Source organism: Fundulus heteroclitus, unplaced genomic scaffold (assembly GCF_011125445.2).
Source record: "Fundulus heteroclitus isolate FHET01 unplaced genomic scaffold, MU-UCD_Fhet_4.1 scaffold_41, whole genome shotgun sequence".
In the NCBI taxonomy this organism is placed as follows: Eukaryota; Metazoa; Chordata; class Actinopteri; order Cyprinodontiformes; family Fundulidae; genus Fundulus; species Fundulus heteroclitus.
The window spans coordinates 1,581,889-1,606,291 of record NW_023396824.1 but is presented as its reverse complement, the minus strand read 5'-3'; the positions used below and the strand labels follow the sequence as shown (position 1 = coordinate 1,606,291).

Here is a 24,403-nt window from a genome sequence, read left to right as displayed (position 1 = left end):
TTATATCTCTGGGTCAAAGGTCAGTGGGTTATATCTCTGGTTTAATGTTTCCTGGTTTTCACTGAACACACTAGAATGAGTGAAGATGAGGAACTGAGGCAGAGGTCCAGTCCAGACAAAGACTTTAGCTCCCACAGCTTATCTCCACTGAAACCCAACCGTGTCCAGTGGTCTCCTTATTCTGTCCTGGGCCCATGATCCGTTAGTTGTTATATTAAAGACAGGAGAACTGATGGAGCGGTTAATCCTGACACCAGTTAATTGTCTCCGCAGCACTAACTGGTTAACGTTTCTTTCCATGAACTTACTGGGTTAAAATATGAATATGGACTTTTAAGCAGGTTGAAACATTTGCCTAAAGAGCAGAAATGGAGTGAAAGTTTTAGCTTCACCTCCTCTCCTGGATGTCAGAGCCTCTGTCCTCCTCACCAGCATTATGCAGATTTATGATCACAGGAATCAGGGTTAGGAGTTAACCTTGGTGTGCAGGATTGGGACTTTTCTTCCTTTTATTATTGTAATGTGTTAGAAATGGGCTATATAGGCCTATCTCTGTTTAGGACAGTGTGTGTCACGTCATGCACTGTTTCTGAGCACCGTTGGGCTTTACATTGATGTGGCCTGTTGGTGTGGCTCAGGAGAGGAGCTGCAGGTTTATCTTATAATGTCTCTGTTTCTGTGTTCCTCGCCCATCACACCGTAGGAGGAGTGTTGGTGTAGGTCAGGTGGGTCAGTGGAGACGGTTGGCCTCCAGGTAGAATCCTGCAGACGCCCCAGATTAATGTCAGGTCGTTAGAACTGAGTTTACTTTGAGGGTGTAGTGTACAGGAACTGGACCCTAGATTCAACCACAACAGGTCAGTGATGTTTCAAATCTTTGTTAAACAAAGGCAAGCGCGGGCTCTCGCCTGGAAGCAGAGAGATAGGTTAGTGACCAGCAATGGACGGCAGGCAAATGTGAAAAGAGCTGGATCACTAACCTGATGGAAGAGGAAACAGGGTGCTGTGAACCGGCTTGTAATGAGAGGGACAGCCGTTGAGCGGCTAACAGAGCAGCAGACAATCTGTGTGGGAAAATCCGGGGGCTTTGTCCAGAGGCGGTCCAAGTCTGGTAATGGGGAGGCTCAAAGATTTACAGGAGTTAGGAGGGATCCAGTACTCACAGACAGGTTGATACAGGGGGTTCAGACTCTCATTCCAGGTCGTGCAGGTTCCAGGGTCCAAGATCCAATGGTGCATGTCTCAGGCAGGCAGACGGTAGGCAATAGGCTTGATCAGGGTTCGGGCAGGCTCAAAAACAGAAGGCAGAAGCAGGTTGGGCAAACAGGCAGACAGACAGAGAGGTGGAGAGTGAGCAGGTGTAATGATAGAGAGCAGGGTCAGCTCCAGTGCCAGAATCATCACAGAGGGAAGAACAGTAAATGAACTCCAGCATTTATACGTGACTTCCTGTTAATCATGGGGGAGTTAACGAGCATCAAGTCTCTGACGTCATCTAGCAGTTTTAATAGAAGCGGAGAACAGAAAGTGCAGGGCCGGTTTATATCACATAAAACCTACTTGGTCTTATGATTTCTATAGTGGGTCTCACCATTGTTGGATATAAGACCCACCACAGAAGTGTCATCCACATGTTTCTGACCAGAGTGTTAAAGAATTAGCTGATGCCCACAAAGAACATCCCACCATAGGTGTAGATGAGTCAGAGCTGAGTGAAGGGCCAACAAGACAGCATCCTCTGTAGGCTGTCCAGGCCAGCAGGAATGGTATCCTTGGTATACTTCAGGATACTCTCAAAACTCTTCATGATGACAGGCAGGGCAAGGCAGGTTTATTTATAAAGCATGTTTTAGTAACAAGATAATTCAGTGCTGAATGTACACTGCATAGGTGCTTTCTGGATCAGATCTACACAGAGCTTATTCAGCTGTTGTCCTGACAGGGGTCAGGGGTCCTAGCTCTTCTCTTGCTTTTTTTTTTTAATAGAGAGGGAGCAATCACAAAGGACAGCAGTCATTGTAACCAATTACGAGTAGTGATGGATACCCACTGGACCAACCTACCTACTGCCAAAAATAATAACCCCAAGGAAACAGAAGAAGCAAGTTCCAGTGAGCAAGCAGCTTGATTGAGCTCACATGAGAAGTGGGTTCCTTTAAATTAAGGTTAAAAACCTAAACAAAAAAAAACACTGATTTAAAGGAACTCTGGGCTTTAGTACTTCTGTAGTCCTCTGAGAGTTTGTTCTAGATACCTAGAGCATAGGAACTAAATGCTGCTTCTAAATGTTTGGTTCTGGGGATGCAGAGTAGACCTGAGCCTCTGATGTAAACTTATATCCTGACCTACTGGTTCCATCCTAATACCCTCAATAACAGCTCCTAGCTCCTGTTCTGTAACCTATCAATGGGTCAACATAAAGAACTCTATTGTGGGAAGGAAACGAGCTTTGGACTGCTGTGTGAGAGAAAGCATACAGACTACTTTTCCTACCTCCTTCATTGCTGACTGCACTATTCAGACAGCCCTTATAATAGTGACCATCGACACTCCGCTTTGGCTAAAGAGTCCTTACCCTATAGAGGTAATCGAATTGAGGCCCTAGGATATAAACCAGTCAAGTTTAACAGAAAGACACAGTTTTCCAGGCGATCTAATAGAATGGAGTATTAAACAGTGTCAAATTCTGCACTCAGGTCCAATAATACCAGCACTGTTGACCTGAGTATTATTGGGCCTGAGTCAAATAATATTACATAATTAAATATTTTATTTCACCCAAAACATAGTCTGTAGTAGTAATGACCTCCGTTTCTAGACAATGTGTTGCTGTCATGTTTTGTAAGGATTTAGCCCACATGCAGAAATGGTTCGGGAAGCCAACACACAGTTTAAGATATTTATTAAAGGAGCAGGAAGCAAAACAAGACGGAGACTGCTAGACACTGGGCGGGGTTGACTGCAAGGGAAGAGGGACTAATGAGTCATGTGTCGAAACCAGAGAAGGTGCCAGATAATGTGCGGCTTACCCTTAGTCGGAGAACAACGAACTGGGAAGAGTAAGGGCCGAGGGGGGGCGCCAGAGCAAAATCTAAGCATAGAAAACCACTGGAACACTCTTCATCAAAAACTCCAGGGCAGGTAAGTGCATCCAAGCACACGCAACTGTGACAAAAATATAGAGACCAAAAATTAGTCCAAAGTAGCAGAATCAAACAGACTCACAAACAGGACTCCAGGACTTGGTCAGGCCACGTCGTACCACGACTGATTAAGGCTCCGGCGTCTTCCATCTGTCTCAGCACTGCTTTTGAAGCCAGCAGAATCTGCTCCAGATGAGCTGCAGGTGTGGGGCATGTCCCCACAGTCACCAACACCACCTGTGGGAAAAGACCCAGAACCAGAGCAGACAAACAGCACCCTGACAGTTGCAATACCTGATACAGAAGAACCAAAAAGTTCAGTTGAACAACATGAGCTGCTTCAAAAAAATTACAGAAATAAACGTTCTGTGTGAGTCATTAAAACAACCAGGGACACTCACGGGAACCACTGAAATGGAAATAGGTTAGTTAGACAAGTTAATATCTGTGAAGGACTCTGTGAGTCCTAGTGAACACTAAAATAAAGCCACCAACCTTATCAGAGTCCAGGAGGGTGCACTGGATCCACTAAGTAGGCCCTGGGGCTCCGTCTGGGTCCTGGTAGTTATGAAGGTGAAGTTACAGGAAGTCGGTTGTAGGTTCACTTCACGATCAAGGGGAACAGGCCTGAAACAGAAAGGGGATCTGAAGCCAAGTGGGGGTCATACACAGAGAGCAGAACCAGACAGAGGTATCCACAGGAGAGACAGAGGACTTGGTCAAAAACAGGTCAGCAGGTTGGTGTCCAGAATTCAGAGGCTAAATGAGAGTCTGACCAAGTAAAGGCAGGCAAGACACGCATAGAACGCTGCATGGTCTACTCTCACTATGGATTTTCAAGAAACTGGTGGAGAATGACTGTGGGAGCCCGGTATATAAAGGCAGGAGTACAGGTAACAGGAATGAAGGTAATTAGGGCAGTAACAGGTGCTGCTGCTCCCACTAATTAGCAGAGCAGAGTGGAGCAGGTCAGAGAATGGCAAACAGTCAGCTGGTCCACAACACAACAGATAGACAACTATCTGCTGCACAGAAGATTTATGACACATTCCTTTAAAACCAATATATATACTGTCAGTATTGGATTTTAATAGGCTTATGAAATCTAGTGTGCAAACCCCCACTGAAAAGATTAGAAATAGTTCTGATACTTTGTGTCTCACTGAAGTGTCTCCTCTTGTGTCTTTATTCAGCTGTTTTTGGTCAGTGTCAACAAGAACTTAAAGAGTTTCTGAAGGAGAATTTCCAAAGTCTGAATGAAGTCACTCCCAAAGCTGGAAAAAAAACCTTTCTGGATCAAATCTACACAGAGCTCTACATCACAGAGGGAAGAAGTACAAAGGTCAATGATGAACATGAGATCAGACAGATTGAAACAGCATCCAAGAAAACCAGTGGACTAGAAACAACAATCAGACGAGAAGACATCTTTGAACTCCCACCTGGAAGAAAAGATCCAATCAGAACAGTGATGACAATGGGCGTGGCTGGCATTGGCAAAACAGTCTTAATACAGAAGTTCATTCTGGACTGGGCTGAAGACAAAACCAACCAGGACATCCACTTCATATTTCCCTTCACCTTCAGAAAGCTCAATGCACTGAAAGGAGAAAAGTTCAGCTTGGTGGACCTTGTTCATCACTTCTTCACTGAGACGAAAGAAATCTGCAGCTTTGAACAGTTCAAAGTAGTCTTCATCCTTGATGGTCTGGATGAGAGTCGACTTCCTCTGGACTTCCACAACAACATGACTGTGACAGATGTCAGAAAGTCCACCTCAGTAGATGTTCTGCTCACAAACCTCATCAGTGGTAATCTGCTTCCCTCTGCTCTCCTGTGGATAACCACGAGACCTGCAGCAGCCGGTAAGATCCAAAGGCAGTTCATTGATCTGGAGACAGAGATCAGAGGGTTCACTGACCCACAGAAGGAGGAGTACTTCAGGAAGAGATTTGATAAAAATGAGGAGAAGGCCAGCAGGATCATCTCCCACATCAAGACATCACGAAGCCTCTTCATCATGTGCCACATCCCAGTCTTCTGCTGGATCACTGCTAATGTTCTGGAGTATGAGTTAAAGATCAGAGACCAAGGAGAGCTGCCAAAGACCCTGACTGAGATGTACATCCGCTTCCTGGAGACTCAGATCAAACAGAAACAGATCAAGTATGAAGGAGGACCTGAGCTAAAAACACTCTGGACTCCAGAGAACATAGAGAAGGTTCTGCCTCTTGGAAAACTGGCTTTTGAGCAGCTTCTGAAAGGAAACCTGATCTTCTGTGAATCAGACCTGGAAGAGTGTGGCATTGATGTCCAAGATGCTCCTCTCTATTTAGGGTTCTTCACTGAGATCTTTACAGAGGAGAAAGGGATGGACAGTGACTCGGTCTATTCCTTCGTTCATCTGAGCATTCAGGAGTTTCTGGCTGCAGTCTACATGTTCCACTGCTTCACCAGCAGGAACACACAGGTGGTGGAGAACTTCATGGGAGAAGACCAGAATTACTCATCTCTGGAGGACTTCCTGAAGAGAATCATGTATAAATCCCTCAGTAGTAAAAATGGCCAACTGGACCTGTTTGCTCGCTTCCTTCATGGCCTCTCTGTGGAGTCCAACCAGAGACTCTTAGGAGGCCTGCTGGGTCAGACAGAGAACAGTCCAGGAACCATCCAGAGAGTCATCACCAACCTGAAGGAGATGAACACTGGTGGAATCTCTCCTGACAGAAGCATCAACATCTTCCACTGTCTGATGGAGATGAAGGACCTCTCAGTTTATCAGGAGATCCAACAGTTCCTGAAATCAGAGAACAGATCAGAGGAGCTCTCAGAGATCCAGTGCTCAGCTCTGGCCTACATGCTGCAGATGTCAGAGAAGGTTCTGGATGAGTTGGACCTGGAGAAGTACAACACATCAGAAGCAGGACGACTGAGACTGGTTCCAGCTGTGAGGAACTGCAGAAAGGCTCGGTGAGTCCAGATGTCTTCGCTGTGTGATGCTGATTCATCATTATTGCCGTCCGGTTTATTCTTCATTATTCATGTCGATTCTGGACGTTTTTGGCCCTTTAACTACATAAATAAGATAATAAACTAGTTCATAGTTTAAAATGAGTCCAAGTAAATCCATGCTACCAATAGTTAAAAAGGTTTGGGTGTGATATTTAATCAGAGTGAGACCTCCCATCTTGGTCAGATCTCTGAATAAAGGTTCCTCAGAGAAGTGGAGGACATCAAGCCTTGTGTGGAGAACTTTTTTCATCTTGGTGGCTGTCTAGCTTCACATAGTCTCCTGTTGTGAGGACAGCAGCAACAGTCCATGACAAGCCAAGCCTAACAACACCACAGTGTCTCTCAGGAGCCCTTTGGCTTGTTCCACTATGTTATGGAGCTGGAACAGAGCTAGAAGAGAAAGATTTCAGCTAACTAGATCCGCTATCATCACACCTCTCAACTTTTAGGGAAAGTTAAGAGTGAGATTATGTTCATTTTTTGGGCTGGGGGAGCGGTGGAGAATGGATCCAGTCAACTGCATCTCATTTTTAACTGACTAGACATGATGTTTTCCTTTGGTTAAAAAGTGAAAGAGGAGTGTCAACACCTTACTGTCCAGTTAGTGGGTTAAACAGAAAAACACAGAACTGTTCTCCTGTGATTGTTCCAACATACCAAGACTGCCTGATATGAGCAGAATCACGTCTGTTTAATCTCTATTCACAACATTTACGCTCAATATTGCACCTTCTCAGTAAACGGCTCTGTGGTCCATTCCAGATTTCTGAGGAAAATCCAGTTTGCTCTGATTTTGGCTCATCTCCAGAAATTCTATCTGCTGCAACCAAAACTCCACCTTACTGAGTCCATTCAGCTGCTGCTTTATTCTTGTAACATAGATTTTGTTACTAGATAGACCCGCATCAATGGATCAAATGAAACAGACCCCACATGTACAAATAATCACTGAATAAAGGTATAAAATAGTTGTAAGTTGCCGCTCAGAAATACTTTAATAATCCAGAGGGAAATTATTTCAGAATGGAGAACTAGTCCCACTAATGCAGAGTGCCTCAGGGCTCCATTCTTGGCCTCTTCCTCTTCTCTCTTTACCCCGTCCCTTTGGGGTCAGTTATGAGAAACCAGTGTTTAGCTTTTTTAGCCAGAAAACAGACTTTATTCAATTCAATTCAATTTTATTTATATAGCGCCAAATCATGAAACATGTCATCTCAAGGCACTTTACAAAGTCAAGTTCAATCATATTATACAGATTGGGTCAGATTATACAGATTGGTCAAAAATGTCCTATATAAGGAAACCAGTTGATTGCTTCAAAGTCCCGACAAGCAGCATTCACTCCTGGGGAACCGTAGAGCCACAGGGAGAGTCATCTGCATTGTACATGGCTTTGCTGCAATCCCTCATACTGAGCAAGCATGAAGCGACAGTGGGAAGAAAAACCACCCATTAACGGGAAGGAAAAACCTCCGGCAGAACCGGGCTCAGTATGAACGGTCATCTGCCTTGACCGACTGGGGTTACAGAAGACAGAACAGAGACACAACAAGACAGACAAACAAGCACAGAAGCACACATTGATCTAGTAATCTGTTCTACATTAGATGGTAGTAGTGGGTGAGCCGTCTTCTCTGGATGATGTCACAGTTAACAGAACGCCAGACCAGGTGTACCTACTATGAAGAAAAAGAGAGAGAGCAAAAAGTTAAAAGCTGAAATGACGACAGTCATTTCAATGTAATACAATGCAAAACTGGAGAACAGTAGACTGAAGAACAGTAGAAATCAGTAGAGTGAGAAAATTAGACCCTGATGTCCTCCAGCAGCCTAGGCCTATCACAGCACAACTATAGAGATAGCTCAGGGTATGAGCCACTCTAACTATAAGCTTTGTCAAAAAGGAAAGTTTTAACATTAGTCTTAAAAATAGATAGGGTGTCTGCCTCACGGACCAAAACTGGGAGTTGGTTCCACAGGAGAGGAGCCTGATAGCTAAAGGATCTGCCTCCCATTCTACTTTTAGAGACTCTAGGAACCACCAGCAGACATGCAGTCTGAGAGCGAAGTGCTCTGTTAGGAACATACGGGGTAATTAGAGCTCTGATATATGATGGAGCTTGATTATTAAGGGCTTTATACGTTAGAAGGAGAATTTTAAATTCTATTCTTGATTTAACAGGAAGCCAATGAAGGGAAGCTAAAATTGGAGAAATATGATCCCTCTTGTTGATTTTCATCAGAACTCTTGCCGCAGCATTTTGAATCAGCTGACTTTATGACACTAAAAAGAAAAATAGTTGTTTTATATATAAACCTCTCAGTAGTTTATGTTACAGCGTCTTCTGTAACCCCCAGTCGGTCGAGGCAGATGACCGTTCATACTGAGCCCGGTTCTGCCGGAGGTTTTCCTTCCCGTTAATGGGGAGTTTTTCTTCCCACTGTTGCTTCATGATTGCTCAGTATGAGGGATTGCTGCAAAGCCATGGACAATGCAGACGACTCTCCCTGTGGCTCTACGCTTCTCCAGGAGTGAATGCTGCTTGTCGGGACTTTGATGCAATCAACTGGTTCCCTTATAAAGGAAATTTTTGACCAATCTGTATAATCTGACCCAATCTGTATAATATGATTGAACTTGACTTTGTAAAGTGCCTTGAGATGACATGTTTCATGATTTGGCGCTATATAAATAAAATTGAATTGAATTAAATTGTTTGGGTGCATTGATGTCTCTAACATCAGTGTTGACCCTATAGTTAGAATCTGACACTGACTGCTACAGACCTGGGAGTAAGACTAGAGAATAATCTTAGCTTTGATGCTTAGTTAAAATCTGTGGTCCAGTCCAGCTTTTTCAAACTAAAACAGCTGACTAAAGATTTTAATCTATGCTTTAATTAAAACTTGCTTAGATCCCTACACTGCACTTTATTCTGGGCTTAATAAAACTCTAGAGCAGGGGTGTCAAACTCATTTTGGTTGAGGGGCTGCACACAGCTTAATCTGATCTCAAGAGGGCCACACGAGTTAACTCATTGCAAGATTAAATAGAACTAATAAATGTGGACTTGTTGATTTTTATATTAAATTAATTTCACTTTTACACAATATATTATGAATAACCTCAGTGTTTTTAAGAAAAGTATGTGCAATTTCAACAATACTTTTACTCATTTAAACATTTACTTGTGCATTATGCATAAAAACTGATCACAGTGATTGTACAATGTTGAAAAACATTTATTCACATTTTTTGGAACTTAAAAACACTGTCCTGCATGACAAAATACATTAAACAGATAAAAATTAAGAAATTATTTAAATTTTTCCACACCTGAAGCTTAATCTGCTAATTACTGTGAATGCAGTAGGCATTCACAGTTCTTGAGATCCTGTTTCTCTTTATTCTTTATTATTATTATTATTATTATTATTCCTGTTTATTCTTCCAAATGCGTTTTTACTGTTTAAACTTTGCTTCGCTTCTCCTCCTACAATTTTTCTCCCATTTCAACCATTCAACTTTTAAACTATTCAGCTTCTTCTGGAATGGATGGCTATGTCTTTTTGTACTTTTAACTCTTCAACTTTTTAAAATATTCAGCTTTTTCTGCAAATTTTCAGCTTTTTTTCTCCCATAGGAAATGAATGTAATTCACTAAAATTCCGCTCATTTCAGCTGCTTTTTGACAGCTTACTGCTTCAGCCTACTTTCAGCTAGAAACGCCATTCAACTTTTAAAATGTAGTGATATCTTTCAGCTATTATGGTCTATTTCAGCTTTTTCATATCTTTTACCATTTTCATATAGTACCTCCTTAAAATAATTTTGGCTTTTCAAGAAATTCAGCAAATAACATGCGTTGCTATGGTCGTCAAGGAGGCAGTTATAGAGTGCGCACTCTAGAAATTCAACAAATTCTTCTTCTCCGAACAACTTCTTCTCACTCGCTCAATTTTCAACCTATCCACATAAATTATACATCAAAACGTAGGAATTTTTGTCTGGATTCAGGAAATGTAACCCTCATTGGTGTAGCATTTATAGATTTTTCGCAAATCACCTCAGAGCGACACAAACCCGAAACCTCCCCCATTCATTTCCTATGGAGCGGTTTTGAAAAAAGACGTCTGAAAATCCAAAACATCACACGTTTTCACATCGTCGCTTCTCCTAAACCGTTTGATGTACAGGCATGAGACTTTCACATATGAATGTCCCAACCCTTCTGGCACTCACAAAAAAGGAATTTTGTGGATAACTGTTACGGTTTTTCCGCAGGAACAATTTGTTCGGGAGTAGCGAATGTGCAAAATCCTGAAAATGCTTTACAGCTGCATTGTTCCACATGATCCACCTTTTTACATCGTCGCTGTGCCTACACCGATTTTTGTACAAACATAAAAATGACCAACATAGTCCTCAAAAGCCTGCTGATACTCACAGTGAAATAATTGTTTTGATATCTCTTATACTTTTTCAGCTAGAGCGATTTGTTCGGGACTGTTTTTAGAGGATTTTGCAAATTCCTTAAAAAACCCCTTTAGATCATAATTTTTTACGCCTTTATTAAACTTTTTCCAGCAAAAACCGATAGCTTTTCTTCTTCCCCTATCCGTTACGAACTAAACGCAGAAAAAATTACGTCTCTACCATTTAGGGATCAGGAGATATGAAGCGTTGTTCGGGGCAAAGTTCTCCATTATAATCCAATGGGACTTATTGTGAGCAAAGTCTCTGCACTTGGCTAGACTGGCCGCTGCAGGTGTGTCAGTGAGTTTCCATGACGACGGAACTCTGAGGCCCAGAGGGAGAGGATCAATTGAGATAGAATGGCAACTTTCGACGCTCACCGCAGTTGCTGTGATTAATGTAGGAATCTGAAATTTGCACAGTCACTTCCTCTTGACATTTTAAAATTTTCAAGTGACTTTCAGCTATGTGTCATTTTTCTGTCCAATTTTGGATTTCACATGCTTTCCTATTGGGCCTTTGCTTCCAACAGGACCTGGCATGATGCCCAGACACGACCCAATTGGCCAATACAGCACCACCCACATGTGGGAAATGGCGCTACTGACCATTTTGGTCAAATATTGAGTTCTGGGCCCAGATGTGGTGAGGCTGAGTTGCTAAAGGAGGCCAATCTGACCCATGAACTTTGGTGACGTTTGGCGACATTAAGTATTGGCACCCCTATTTGAGGCACTTCCCAGTACAGGATTTGGACCAAACTGACAGAGTACAATCACCCGGTGATCCTGAGGACAACCATGTTAGCGGCTAATGGTTAGCATGTTGCTAATTGGAAGTAGCTCTAGGAAGCTCGGACAAACTTCTGCTTTACAAAGTCTGTACCTCCTTTATACAGAATGCTCCACAATAAGTTTGGGCCTCGTCACGTAAAGCATCTCCAAGTTAGGAGGTGTCAAACATCCAATGCTTTTCAATGGGGGCGAAACCCCTTATACTCCCTAGAAATGCAGGCCCACATATGGCTACAGTATATTCAAGTTTGAAATTCTACTTATGCTTTGTTAAACGATTCAGTGTTTAGAATGAGTTAGGAAATGTTTGGTGCCTTTCCCTCAGTTTTTTTCTTCTTCTAATAATTCAGCTATTGTTCTTTCATGTTCAAATTCTTCAACTCTTTCAAATTCTTCAACTTTTTCAACTTCTAACACTTTTTCAACTTCTTCAATGCTTTTCAGCTATTTTTTCTCTTCTTCAAAGATCTTCTGCATCTTTTGCTCAATCATTCAGCAATCTGCATTCACAGTGCATTTTCGCAGGAAATGCAAATTTTTCTAGTTAAAACACAGTGCCCCTCGTGGACAATATAGGAACTGCATATTTTCAATTAAACGAAGTACGTGTTTTTTTCAATAATTGTTTCATCATTCTCTTCCTTTTATCTCCTCTTTCTTTCACCTTTTTTTTTCTTATTGTTCTTCCTTTCCTCTCCTACTTTCCCATTGTAGTGTCCATATCATTTGAGATATTCCCCACATGAATCATAATAAAACTATTCACATTCATAAATCAAGCGGAGCACTATGGCAAAAGCAGTACTGCTCCACTTGTGAAAGTCAAATCTGATGAGCTCTTTTTGGCATTAAGACAAGTTAATTCTTATTGCCACATTGCCAGACAGAACACTGGGAGAATTTTTTTTTTTTTTTAATAATGATAATGCATTTAGCCACAGGGCCGGACTAAATTGTTCGGCGGGCCGTATGTTTGACACCCCTGCTCTAGAGGGTTGACTGCAGCTGGTCTAAAACGCTGTTGCTCTTCTTTTAACTGCTACCAGAAAATGAGACATTTCTCCAGTTTTCCAGCTCTCCAGCAGCAGCACAATGTGTGGCAGCAGCAGCTACTAGTGGCACTTCTGCTGCCACCTTCACTGGCATGAGTCTGCCACCAGGGGGCAGCGCCAGCTGCCACAGCTGCTGCTGTATTTGGGCTAACAGTTTGTTATGGATGTCTGTTAGTCTAGAACTACTTCCAAATAATCATGTTTTATTATTAATTAGATTTTAATTCAAGCACAAAGTGACGCATCAACCGCCCCACACTAAGTGGTGTTAACGGAGGTCAGAAAGCGTTCCATTTAGAGCGTCTTTGATCCTGTCCAAAGACACCAGGCTACAGACTTCAGCTGAGATGCTTTAGCAGCTGTCTAAGAGCTACTGGATTATTTTGTGGAGTTGGATTTCATCATCAACCATGATTGATAATTTAATCATGTTCACCATTAGACTGATTGCCTGAAGGTTGTAACTCAGGAAATAATAACTGATTACTGACTTACTAATTAAAAGGAAACAGTGATTTTATCAAGATGCAGCAAACAGAAACAGAGCAGAAGTAAAGCCACCCTCATCATCATCAGCAGCAGCAGCAGCATTAGCAGCAGCCTTAGCATTAGCAGCAGCAGCAATAGCAGCAGCAGCAATAGCAGCAGCAGCAGCGGCAGTAGCAGCAGCAGGAGCATTAGCAGCAGCAGCAGCAGGAGCAGCAGCAGCGGCAGCAGGAGCAGCAGCAGGAGTAGCAGCAGCATTAGCAGCAGCAGGAGCATTAGCATTAGCAGCAGCAGCAGCAGCGGCGGCGGCGGCATCAGGAGCAGCAGCATTAGCAGCAGCAGCAGCAGCAGCGGCAGCAGTAGCAGCAGCAGCAGGAGTAGCAGCAGCAGCATTAGCAGCAGCAGGAGCATTAGCAGCAGCAGTAGCAGCAGCAGCAGCTAGCAGCATTAGCAGCAGCAGCAGCCTGCTGCTCTCCCAGCTCTGCTCTGATCTCAGCAGCACCTTTCACATTGCTATAGCAGACTGCAGCTTTGGGCCCTGAATCAATAACACATAACACACAGAAGCCAAACACTGATGCTCACCCACACACAGAACATCAGCCATGGCCTTGTGAAAGAGGGCAAAGTGGAGCCTGGTAGCAGGTGGAGCTTACCTGAAGCTGAGCCGGCCTTCTCCTTTGCCTCCATCTGCAGGTGTGAGTGGCTTTAATGCTCAGAGTGGCTCAGAGCTGATAGGTCTGGCTTTAAAACACCAGAGGCCTTTGCTACTACTACTACTACTGACTAGATAAAGGAGCTATTCACTTACTTTATGTGATCTAACATGTCAAAGCATTAGGACCACTTTCCTGTTAGTGGAACTTTAAAACAAATTCAGAGTTCAAGGGTCATATATAAAATACATAATAATGAATAAACTAGAAACTTTCTGAAGACATTTAGCAAGCCGCCTGCCTCGTGGTGCGTACCGTAAGTAAAACTGCGAATTTCAGTTTCCTACGGTCTTCACAGCACCCGCAGCAGCCGTCGAACAGTGCCATGTTAGGTCAATGGAGCTATACTGTAGCCATATATGGTCATGCATTTCTGGGAATATAAGGGGTTTCGTCCCCCATTAAAAAAGCATTGGATATTTGACACCTCATAGTTTGAAGATGCTTTATGCGACGTAGCCCAAATTTGTTGTGGAGATTTCTCTCTAAAGGAAGTACATACTATGTGAAGCAGAAGATGGTGAGACCTTCCTAAAGCTACTTCCAGTTAGCCGTTAACCATTAGCCGCTAACAAGGTTGTGTTCAGTATAACCGGTTGATGGTACTCTGTTAGTTTGGTCCAAATCCTCTACTTGGAAGTGCCTCAAATAGGGAAAAAATACGTTGTTTATAACGTTGCCATGGTAACTCAAACTGGCGGGTGGTACAAAAAATACTTCATGAGGTCAGAACACATGTTTTGATATACACTGTGGGGAATATAATATAAAACGGTTAGTTTCCCACACCAGGATTCAATCCTGTGACCTCTTGCATGCAAAGCTTGCACTTTGTGTCTGAGCTTTACTGTAGCCATATATGGTCATGCATTTCTGGGAATATAAGGGGTTTCGTACCCCATTAAAAAGGCATTGGATATTTGACACCTCATAGCTTGGAGATGCTTTATGTGTTGTAGCCCAAATTTGATGTGGAGCTTTCTCTCTAAAGGAAGTACAGACTCTGTGAAGCAGAAGTTTGTAAGAGCTTCCTATAGCTACTTCCGGTTAGCAACATGCTAACTTTTAGCCGCTAACAAGGTTGTGTTCAGTATCACCAGGTGATGGTACTCTGTTAGTTTGGTCCAAATCCTGTACTGGGAAGTGCCTCGAATAGGGTGCCAATACTTAATGTATCAGGACGACAGATGTAAATTAGCATCTATGCTATAATCTGGCTCATTTACAATCTGTACAAGAGTATATGACTGTTCATTAATGTGCACTGTCCTGATTAAAAAAAAAAAAAAAAAAAAAAAATGTCACCAAAGGTCACCAAAGGTCATGGGTCAGATTGGCCTCCTTTAGCAACTCAGCCTCACCACATCTGGGCCCAGAACTTAACATTTGACCAAAATGGTGTGTAGCGCCATTTCCCACAGGTGGGTGGTGCTGTATTGGCCAATTGAGTCGTCTCTGGGCATCCTGCCAGGTCCTGTTGGAAGCAAAGGCCCAATAGGAAGGCATGTGAAATCCAAAATGGGACAGAAAAGTGACACATGGCTGATAATCACTGGAAAATTTAAAAATGTTAAGAGGAAGTGACTGTGCGAATTTCAGATTCCTACATTCATCACAGCCACTGCAGTGGGGGTGGAAAGTTGCCATTCATTGTTAATGGGGCCTGTCCCTGACCTGTAGTAACCTCTGGCCAGCAGAGTTCCATTGTTATGGAAACTCACTCACACCTGCAGCTGACGAGTCTACTGCAGGCATGACACTTTGGGTCAGACTATGTCCCATTGGATTATAATGGAGAACATTGCCTCGAACAACACTCGATTTCTTCGGAACCCTAAATGGTAGAGACGTAATTCTGCGTTTATCTCGTAACGGATAGGGGAAGAAGACAAGCTATCGGTTTTTGCTGGAAATATTTTAATAAAGGCGTAAACAATTATGATATAAAGGGGATTTTTATGGAACTTTAGAAATCCTCTAAAAATGGTCCCGAACAAATCGCTCTAGCTGAAAAAGTGTAAGAGATATCAAAATAATTCTTTCACTGTGAAAATCAGCAGGATTTGAGGACTATCGTGTACATTTTTTAATGCTTGTACAAAAATCGGTGTAGGCACAGCGATGATGTAAAAAAGTGGATCATGTCGAATGATGCAGCTCCAAAGCGTTTTCAGGATTTTGCACATTCGCTACTCCCTAACAAATTGTTCCTGCGGAAAAACCGTAACAGTTATCCAAAAAATTCCTTTTTTGTGAGTGCCAGAAGGGTCGGGAAATTCATGTGTGAAAGTCTCATGCCTGTACATAAAACGGTTTAGGAGTAGCGACGATGCAAAAACATGTGATGTTTTGGATTTTCAGGTGTCATTTTTGAAAACCGCTCCATAAGAAATGAATGGGGAAGGTTTTGGGTTAGTGTCGCTCTGAGGTGATTTGCGAAAAATCTATAAATCCTACACCAATGAGGGTTACATTCCCTGAATCCTGACATAAATTCCTAAGTTTTGATGTATAATTTGTCTACGTAGAGTGAAAATTGAGCGAGTAGGCTGAAGTTGTTCGGAGTTGTGAAATCTTTGAAAACGCTAGAGTGGGCCACTCTGAGACTCTGAGAATTCCGTCATTGACTTCCATTATAAACGATGATTTCGCTGATTTTTGGACATGTGCTTTGATGAGTCACTGTGAAGAGACAATAAAAGATATCCACATCCCGTTTTCACTTCTGAGTAGTTCACAGATATATCTACAAACTGAAAGTTAAACGGTGTTCGTAGGTGAAAGCATGACAATACAGTACAGTGCTGAAAATGGCCATTTGGAGGCTTTTTTGAGGCTTTCTTTCGACCCGACTCCATTCATTCCTATGGGTTTTTTTGGGGTAGTCTTTCGCTTATTGTGTTGACATGGTAACTCGAAACCCCAACACGCACGGCACTGCCTCCTCATTGCAAATGCTAAGGCAGGTGCCTAATATTGAATGGAGCATAAATCTGAAAACATTGTCCACTAATCTACCATTTTAGTGTGTGGTGGCACAAGTGAGTCTAGAGTCAAGACATCTATCAATTTTCTATGTAGATATGATTATTATTATACTCAATTTTCATCATAGAAGAACAATAAATAAACCAAATGTTTTTGAACCAGCGGAGACGGATGCGGGTTACTGACCTGGTAGCTGCGCTCCCGCTGGGCGGGTCCGGGGTGGTTTCAGGTCTCATGGGGTATGCCGCTTGGGGTCTGGGCCGGCGTTTGCCCGGGTGTCTGCTCCGCTCCCGCTGGTGTACTGGGAGGGCCTGTTGTGCTGGCGGGGGGCGGTGCATGGACTTCAACATCTAGGGGCAGATGCTCTCCCCCCTCTTGGGCTGTCTGCCGGAGGGGGGGGGGGGGTTGGTGGTCTGCATATGGGGGGGGGGAGTGGATCTAACCAAACCTGGATGTCTTTTGTGGCATGTACGGTGAGTCGTATGAATGTTAGTACTGGGGTGGGATCTGGCCTACGGGTGGGGGGTAGTGGGGGGTATAAGTTTGAAGGGCTCGATCTCCAGGCCCCTGTTGTGTTCCTGTTCCGGGCTCCCTCGGTGCGTGCCGTTCTGGAGGGGGTTCCGGGTGGCCCGCGCGGGCTTGCTGGCCGGGATCTTCCCCTCCCCTTTTTATGGGTTTGGTGGGTGTGTTGGGGGGGGGGGGGGTTGGTCCCGGCAGGTGTTGGTTCGTGGACCCTGGCGCCTGTCTCTGGCTCCCGGGCCGTGGTGGGTGGAACTGCTGGCGGGGCCCCCTTCTCTTTGCGGGCTCCCAGGGAGCGGGGCTGCCTAATGGAGTCAGTAGGGGAGCTGGCTCCCTGGGAGGGCAGCAGGCCCACCAGTTTTTCCTCCCCATCCCCGTGGCCTCCCTCCGCCGGCTCCATCATACTGCCATACATGTAAAAATTTGGGGAGGGGGCGTTACTGGAGGTTGCCACTTTCTGGTGATGTCCCTACCCCAATTTTATTATGCATTTTAGACACTTTCATTTAAAACATTCTCACAATGCATATATATGGAGGGGAGGGGGGCAAGGACGTCTGTGGGGGGGCTCATTTTATGTGCCCTCGCCTCGGATGTCTCCCTCCATCCCCTCCCGCATTTAGACATCGACAGTTCTGGGCAATTGCTCGGGGGGGGTGCGCTGGCACCAGCTGCCTTCCGGAGGGGGGGCGGTCTGTGCTGGGCACCCACTTCAGCACTCCCAGTTTTAAACAAACTTAGGAACAACATGCAACAACACAACATTCGAGCAGGCGTAGGGTGGACCGGGGTCTTTTCCACGGCCCCGCTCTCTGGCCGCCGCTTGGAGTTTGGGGCCTGGAGGGGTGGCGGTGCGCCGGGTTCAGGGTCTGGGGGGAGGTTGCTGTGGGGCCGGTGCCAGGGCTGGTGGCCGGGGCTGGCGCCTCTGCTCTCCCCAAAAGGTGGTGGGGGGGTAGTATGGCTTGGGTGGGATGTAGGGAGAGCAGGTTTTGGTAGATAGCGAGGGGGGGGAAGGGGGGGGGGGGTTCGGTGGCCCGTGCGGGTCATTGTGTCCCCCCCCTCCCTGGGGCGGCTCGGGCCGGGGGCGTCCGGTTCGGGGCGGGATAGGGGCCCGGGTTCGAGCAGTTAGTGAGGATGGTGGTTCCCCCTGCCCCCCACTAGTGGTCAGTAGTATGTATGGAAGAATCACGTGCAAGTGTGTGTAATGCGTCCCCCTTTTTTGTGTGTTGTGAGTGTCGCACTAGGGTGGGAAGGTGTGAATTAGTTTGTGTTCCTTTATTTATTTTTTTATTTATTATTTTAGAGGTTTGGGTCGGGTTTGCTCCCCCTCCCATGAACATCTCAAGTCTCCCCTGTCCTGGCCCCCTCTGCTGGCTGGGGTTTGGGCTTGCTGGTGCATTGGTGGCGCTTGGGGTTGGGGCGGATCTCCGGGTGGGTGCCGGTTCGGCCCTGGTGGCTGCTTCTCGGGGCCTGGCTCCCAGCGGGGGGTGGGGCTCCCCTGGGGTCTGGGGGCTCTGTGGCCCATGGCCGGTCCCGTTCCAGCGGGGCTGGCTGCCGGCGGGGCCCGCGTGCTCGCCTCTGCGACTCCTGGGGGCTTCGGCACTGCGGCGGCTGTGGGTTTTCCTCGGGGCCGTCTCTCCTCTTCCTCGGATGGGGAGGGGCAGTGCCCCGTGGCTGGACCCTCCTGGGCGCTCTACTCTGGGGGCCCCTCTGGGGTCCGGAGTTATGGGTCCCCCGGGGCCGTCCTGTGTGCTCGAGGAAGGCAGTTCTTTGGTTCTTCATATCCACTTTTGAGCCCCTTTTCCTTGTATAAATTTTACATACACAAATGCACTCTCCAACACCTACGGGGGCTAGGCTCCAGGTACTCAGTGTTCACTTCTATACAGAATGCCCGTCATCCTTTTCAACAATTAGTTCAAATAATACATGTAATTCAGCGGCAACATCATGGTGTTACTTCACTGTTTCTGTTATACTAAATCTGTTTGCTGTTCCTTTTACATATCTCTTTGCAGGTCACGAAGCAGACTGACACCGTATTCTCAATCTCTCCCTTGTTAACTCTTTCCTTCACCTCTTTTGTTCTCTTTCTCTTCTTGCTTTTCCTTTGCTGTTTAATTTTCCCATTGTCCACATAAGTTGTTTGCATCTTACATAAATTACAATAAAGCTTCTTACAAGCATGAATCAAGCGGAGCAATAGGTCAATAGCCGATGCTCCACTTGTGAAAGCAAAAGCTGTCAAGCTTCATTTGGCAATAAGACATTAATTCTTATAGCCACATTGATAGACAGGACACGGGGGAAAAAACAAAAACAAAAAAAGAACTTGATCATTATTGCACATTAACAAGCTGCAAGCAGCTATAAATGGTTGTAACAAAATCTTCTCTTGCAGCAATATATTAAGCTAAAACAGACTTTGTAGTAAATGAAATAGGGCCCCCTCCACTGCAGACAGCAGCAGGTAGAATGTACTTCAGCTATTACACTGTGTTCTATTGGAAGTAACGTAACGCCGTTATCTGTTACATTAAGTCATGACTCTCTTTACTAAATGAAAACTGGAGCCTCCTGGTTTCTTTTTGATACATTACCAGTAATTTTACCCAGTTTGGTCACTTCCAGTAAAAGGAAGAGGCGTCACTTGTATGTATATGTGGGACCCGAGTGGTAAACTTAAGATTATTATCAATAACAAAACTAATGAGTCCACCAAACAAATTAAACTAAGAATAAAACAGGTTTGATATTGCAGGAGTGAGCAGTGCATTTAAAACCAACAAGATTAAAATTTTAAACACTTTATTACAATAAAAGTAAAGCCTAAAAACTGTACAGCAAATAACCCTAAAAGCTTTACTTAAAAATGCAAACACCCTAAAAAATAATAAAAAGTCCAGCACCAAACAATCCTGCAATTCCTGTAGGTAGAGTGGGTCAGCTATTTATGCTCAGCGTCCTTCTGCATTCCACCCCCCAAGTTATTGACCCAGCGGTTGAGCAGAGGGGGCCAGCGTCTCCTCCATCCTGCCCTCGTCCCTGGCTCGGATGGGTTCCTCCCCGTCCGGCCATTGTCCATAGCAACTTGAGCGTCAGTTCTCGGCCCAGGTGCGCCTCACCATTGCCCCACTGTGGTCTCGTTGCTCTTGGTCCTGGGGTTCACTTCTGCTTGGACTCGATCTGGATCTGCCGCACATCTTTCGCGTCGCAGTGTTGCTGGACAGCGCTTCTCTCAAGATGCCTCTTCAGGTTCCTTTCGATCACTGCTCGTCGGTCAGCTGCTGCCCAAGCACTGGCCGGGCGCTGGCAGCCCTCCACAGCCTGCTCTGTCAGTCTCTGCCCTCTCTCCTGCTTCTCTGACTGGGTGTGGCCGCCCTTTTTCTTCCTGCCTCATCACTCTGGATGAGATACACCTGTGTAATCAGTCAGTGGCCAGAGGAAAGGGGTAGGATCTGGTGTCTCCAAAAAGCATGCAAATAAATATACATACAACCATGCAACCAAACAAAGCTGAAACAAAAAGACATGCACATACAAAAAATCCACCTTCCTACATCCCCCCACACTAAAACAGTGCCAGTCCCTGGACCACTAGAATAGTCTCCAAAACCAGTTCTTTTTATCATTCTTCAAGATCTTGGCCTTCACAGAGCAACGGAAGAAAAGAGCATAAGAGAGTACAAACAGATGAAATTAAGATCTCTATTAAAAACACTACTCACAAACCTGCGATCCTGTCAACAACGCCAAATTATGTGGGACCCGAGTGGTAAACTTAAGATTATTATCAATAACAAAACTAATGAGTCCACCAAACAAATTAAACTAAGAATAAAACAGGCTTGATATTGCAGGGGTGAGCAGTGCATTTAAAACCAACAAGATTAAAATTTTAAACACTTTATTACAATAAAAGTAAAGCCTAAAAACTGTACAGCAAATAACCCTAAAAGCTTTACTTAAAAATGCAAACACCCTAAAATATAATAAAAAGTCCAGCACCAAACAATCCTACAATTCCTGTAGGTAGAGTGGGTCAGCTATTTATGCTCAGCGTCTTTCTGCACTCCACCCCCCAAGTTATTGACCCAGCGGTTGAGACGAGGGGCCCAGCGTCTTCCCTGAGCCTCTCCTCCATCCTGCCCTCGTCCCTGGCTCGGATGGGTTCCTCCCCGTCCGGCCATTGTGCATAGCAACTTGAGTGGCAGTTCTCGGCCCAGGTGCGCCTCACCATTGCCCCACTGTGGTCTCGTTGCTCTCGGTCCTGGGGTTCACTTCTGCTTGGACTCGATCTGGATCTGCCGCACATCTTTCGCGTCGCAGATAATCTGGTGATAATTTACATAGAGGAGACGGCCAAATGCTAACATGGACATCCAGATAGATTTAGTCAGTTCTGTTGTTTTACTCTAGATGATCTTTCTTCATCTCTGTGGTTAAATGAAGCTTTTAACCAAAGCAGAGACACAGCAGCTCTGCAGTAGAACCAAGACCTGAAGAGACTGAAGAGATTCTCTGTGTGGGTCAAACAGGACATTAATGTGAAGAGCAGATGTTCATCTGATGATGACATCACTGTTTAGTCATCATCTTTTAGTCTGTTTATCAGTGTTTATTAGTCTGATTTAACTACAACTGATCTCATTCTTTCTCTCATCACAGACTAGTGGGCTGTAGTCTCTCACTGACTGAATGTGAAGTTGTGGCCTCAGCTCTGAAGTCCAACCCCTCCCTGACTGACCTGGAAATAGATCAGATCTATAATAGAGGAGGAACCTTTGGAGACTCTGAGATGAATCGTCTCTGTGAGATCCTGGAGACTCCATTCTGTAAAGTAAAGAAGCTGGGGTAAGTTTTGTCTTCACTGCTATTTTAAAACTTATTTTAATTAATAGTTTTGTTCTGACAGTTTTTCTTTACAGACAACCTGCTGTCCAAATATTTTGCCTTGTCAATTATTTATTTTCTTCTTTGATATTTTCAGTATTGAACATTTAACACTTAAAATGTTTTTGAGTGAAGAACAAAAATTAGGAAGAGAGATAAGATAGGCTTTATTGATCTCACATTGGATAAATGTACTTGTCACATGGCTCAATAGTCAGAAGACGGTGCCAAAAGAAGGAAAAAGGTGCATCAGTTATATACAGTGTGTCTTCATATATACAGTGGATCAAAGCAAAATAAGAATAAAAAAATCAGAGTAGGCAGATGATGTCAAGTGTACATACACTAAGATGTGCATATATGTATATATACATATGTATTGACATATATTCACGTGGTGGTAGCAGCAGAAGTCACTTCTTTCAGGGTTATTGCATGGGTTATAGCACAGTGTATTAAATAGATTATTGCACATTCGTTATTACAGTTACAGTTGCAGTTATAGTGCAGCATTGTATAATCTGGTAGCAGCAGGAATGAATGACCTGCGGTAGCGCTCCTTCTTACAGACAGGATGTCTGAGTCTGGCACTAAAGGAACTGCTCAGCTCCTCTACAGTCTGGTGCAGGGGATGGAAGGTGTTGTCCATGATGGATGTGTGCTTGGACAACACCCTCCTCTCAGCCACTTCCTCCACTGAGTCCAGAGAGCAGCCCAGGACAGAAGTGGCCTTCCTCACCAGCTTATTCAGCCTCTTTCTGTCCCACTCTGTGCTGCCAGGAGCCCAGCAGACGACAGCGTAGAGAAGAGCTGAGGCCACCACAGAGTCATAAAAAGGTTTTAGCAGAGGCCTGCTCACACCAAAGGACCTCAGCCTCCTCAGGAGGTGGAGGCGGCTCTGGCCCTTCTTACACAGAGCATCGGTGTTATGAGTCCAGTCCAGTTTATTGTTGACGTGAACACCCAGGTATTTGAAACCCTCCACAGTTTCTATGTCCTGCCCCTGGATGTTCACAGGTGAGTGAGGTGGGGGTCTTCTCCTGAAGTCGATCACCATCTCCTTGGTCTTACTGGTGTTTAAGCACAGATGGTTCTTCTCACTCCAGTCCACAAAGTTCGTGATGACTGACCGGTACTCCAGCTCGTTCCCTTCAGACACGCAGCCCACATTGGCCGAGTCATCAGAGAACTTCTGAAGGTGGCAGCTGTCTGTGTTATAGGTGAAGTCCGAGGTGTAGAGGGTGAAAAGAAATGGAGACAGGACGGTGCCCTGGGGGGCCCCGGTGCTGCAGAGTGCCACCTCTGACTATCAGCCATCTAGCCGCATGTGCTCAGGGCGGTCAGTGAGGTAGTCTATGGTCAGTGAGGTAGACCATGGTCAGTGAGGTAGCCGATGGTCAGTGAGGTAGTCGATGGTCCAGTCAGCCAGATGCTTGTCCACTCCAGCGTCCTCCAGCTTCTCCCTCAGCAGCACCAGTCTGATAGTGTTGAAAGCGCTGGAGAAGTCAAAGAACATGACTCTCAGAGCGCTCCCGGTGAGCGCCCGCTGCAGCAGGTAGATGATGGCGTCCTCTACCTGTATGTTGGGCCGGTAGGACAACTGCAGCGGATCCAGGGTGAGGCTCACCACAGTGCGCAGGTGAGCAAGGATGAGGCGCTCCATGGTCTTCATCAGGTGGGAGGTTAGAGTAACTGGTCTGAAGTGGGCCGGTTCCCTGGCGTGGGGTGTTTTGGGAACCGGTACCACACAGGAGGTCTTCCACAGGGTGGGCACCACCCCGAGGCTGAGGCTCAGGTTGTAGATGTAGCTGAGGACCTCACAGAGCTCATCTGCACAGGTCCTCAGCAGCCTGGGGGGATGCTGAGGCTTCCCCCCAGGCTGCTTCCCCCCAGAGGCTTTCCTCTGTTTCAGCCTCCACAGCTCACCTCTCACCTGCATTGGTGTGACTGTGAGGGGGGTAGGGCTGAAGGTGTGGATGGGTCAGTCATTGATAGGAGTGGCCGTGGGGGGGTGGTAGGTCTCTGGAGGGCTGGAGGTTGGAGACGTGTGGGGAGTTGAGGGCAGGGAGGGGGCCAGTGTGAGAGGAGTCAAACCGAGTGAAGAACCTGTTTAACTCATCTGCAAACTTGGTGTCACTGTCTGCAGCCCTGCTGGTCCTCTGCCCAAAGCCGGGGATGTTCTTCAGACCTCTCCACACATCTCTGATGTTGTTCTGTGTCAGCTGCTCTTCCATCTTCTTCCCATTCTTTCCTGCCCTGATTCTCCACTGAAGATCTCGCTGGACTCTACGCTGCTCCTCTCTGTCCCCTGAGTAGAAAGCCC

General features: G+C 45.2%; 1 protein-coding gene across 1 annotated transcript in view; it reads left to right on the top strand.

Annotated features, from left to right (window-relative positions):
• Positions 1-22,045, top strand: part of LOC118560219 (NLR family CARD domain-containing protein 3-like) — a 60,263-nt gene extending 38,218 nt beyond the window's left edge. The window contains exons 4-5 of the mRNA XM_036131055.1: positions 4,337-6,113; positions 21,856-22,045. Of these exons, the coding sequence (XP_035986948.1) occupies positions 4,337-6,113; positions 21,856-22,045 (1,967 nt within the window). The remainder of the gene's footprint in view (positions 1-4,336; positions 6,114-21,855) is intronic.
• Positions 22,046-24,403: the final 2,358 nt, after the last annotated feature.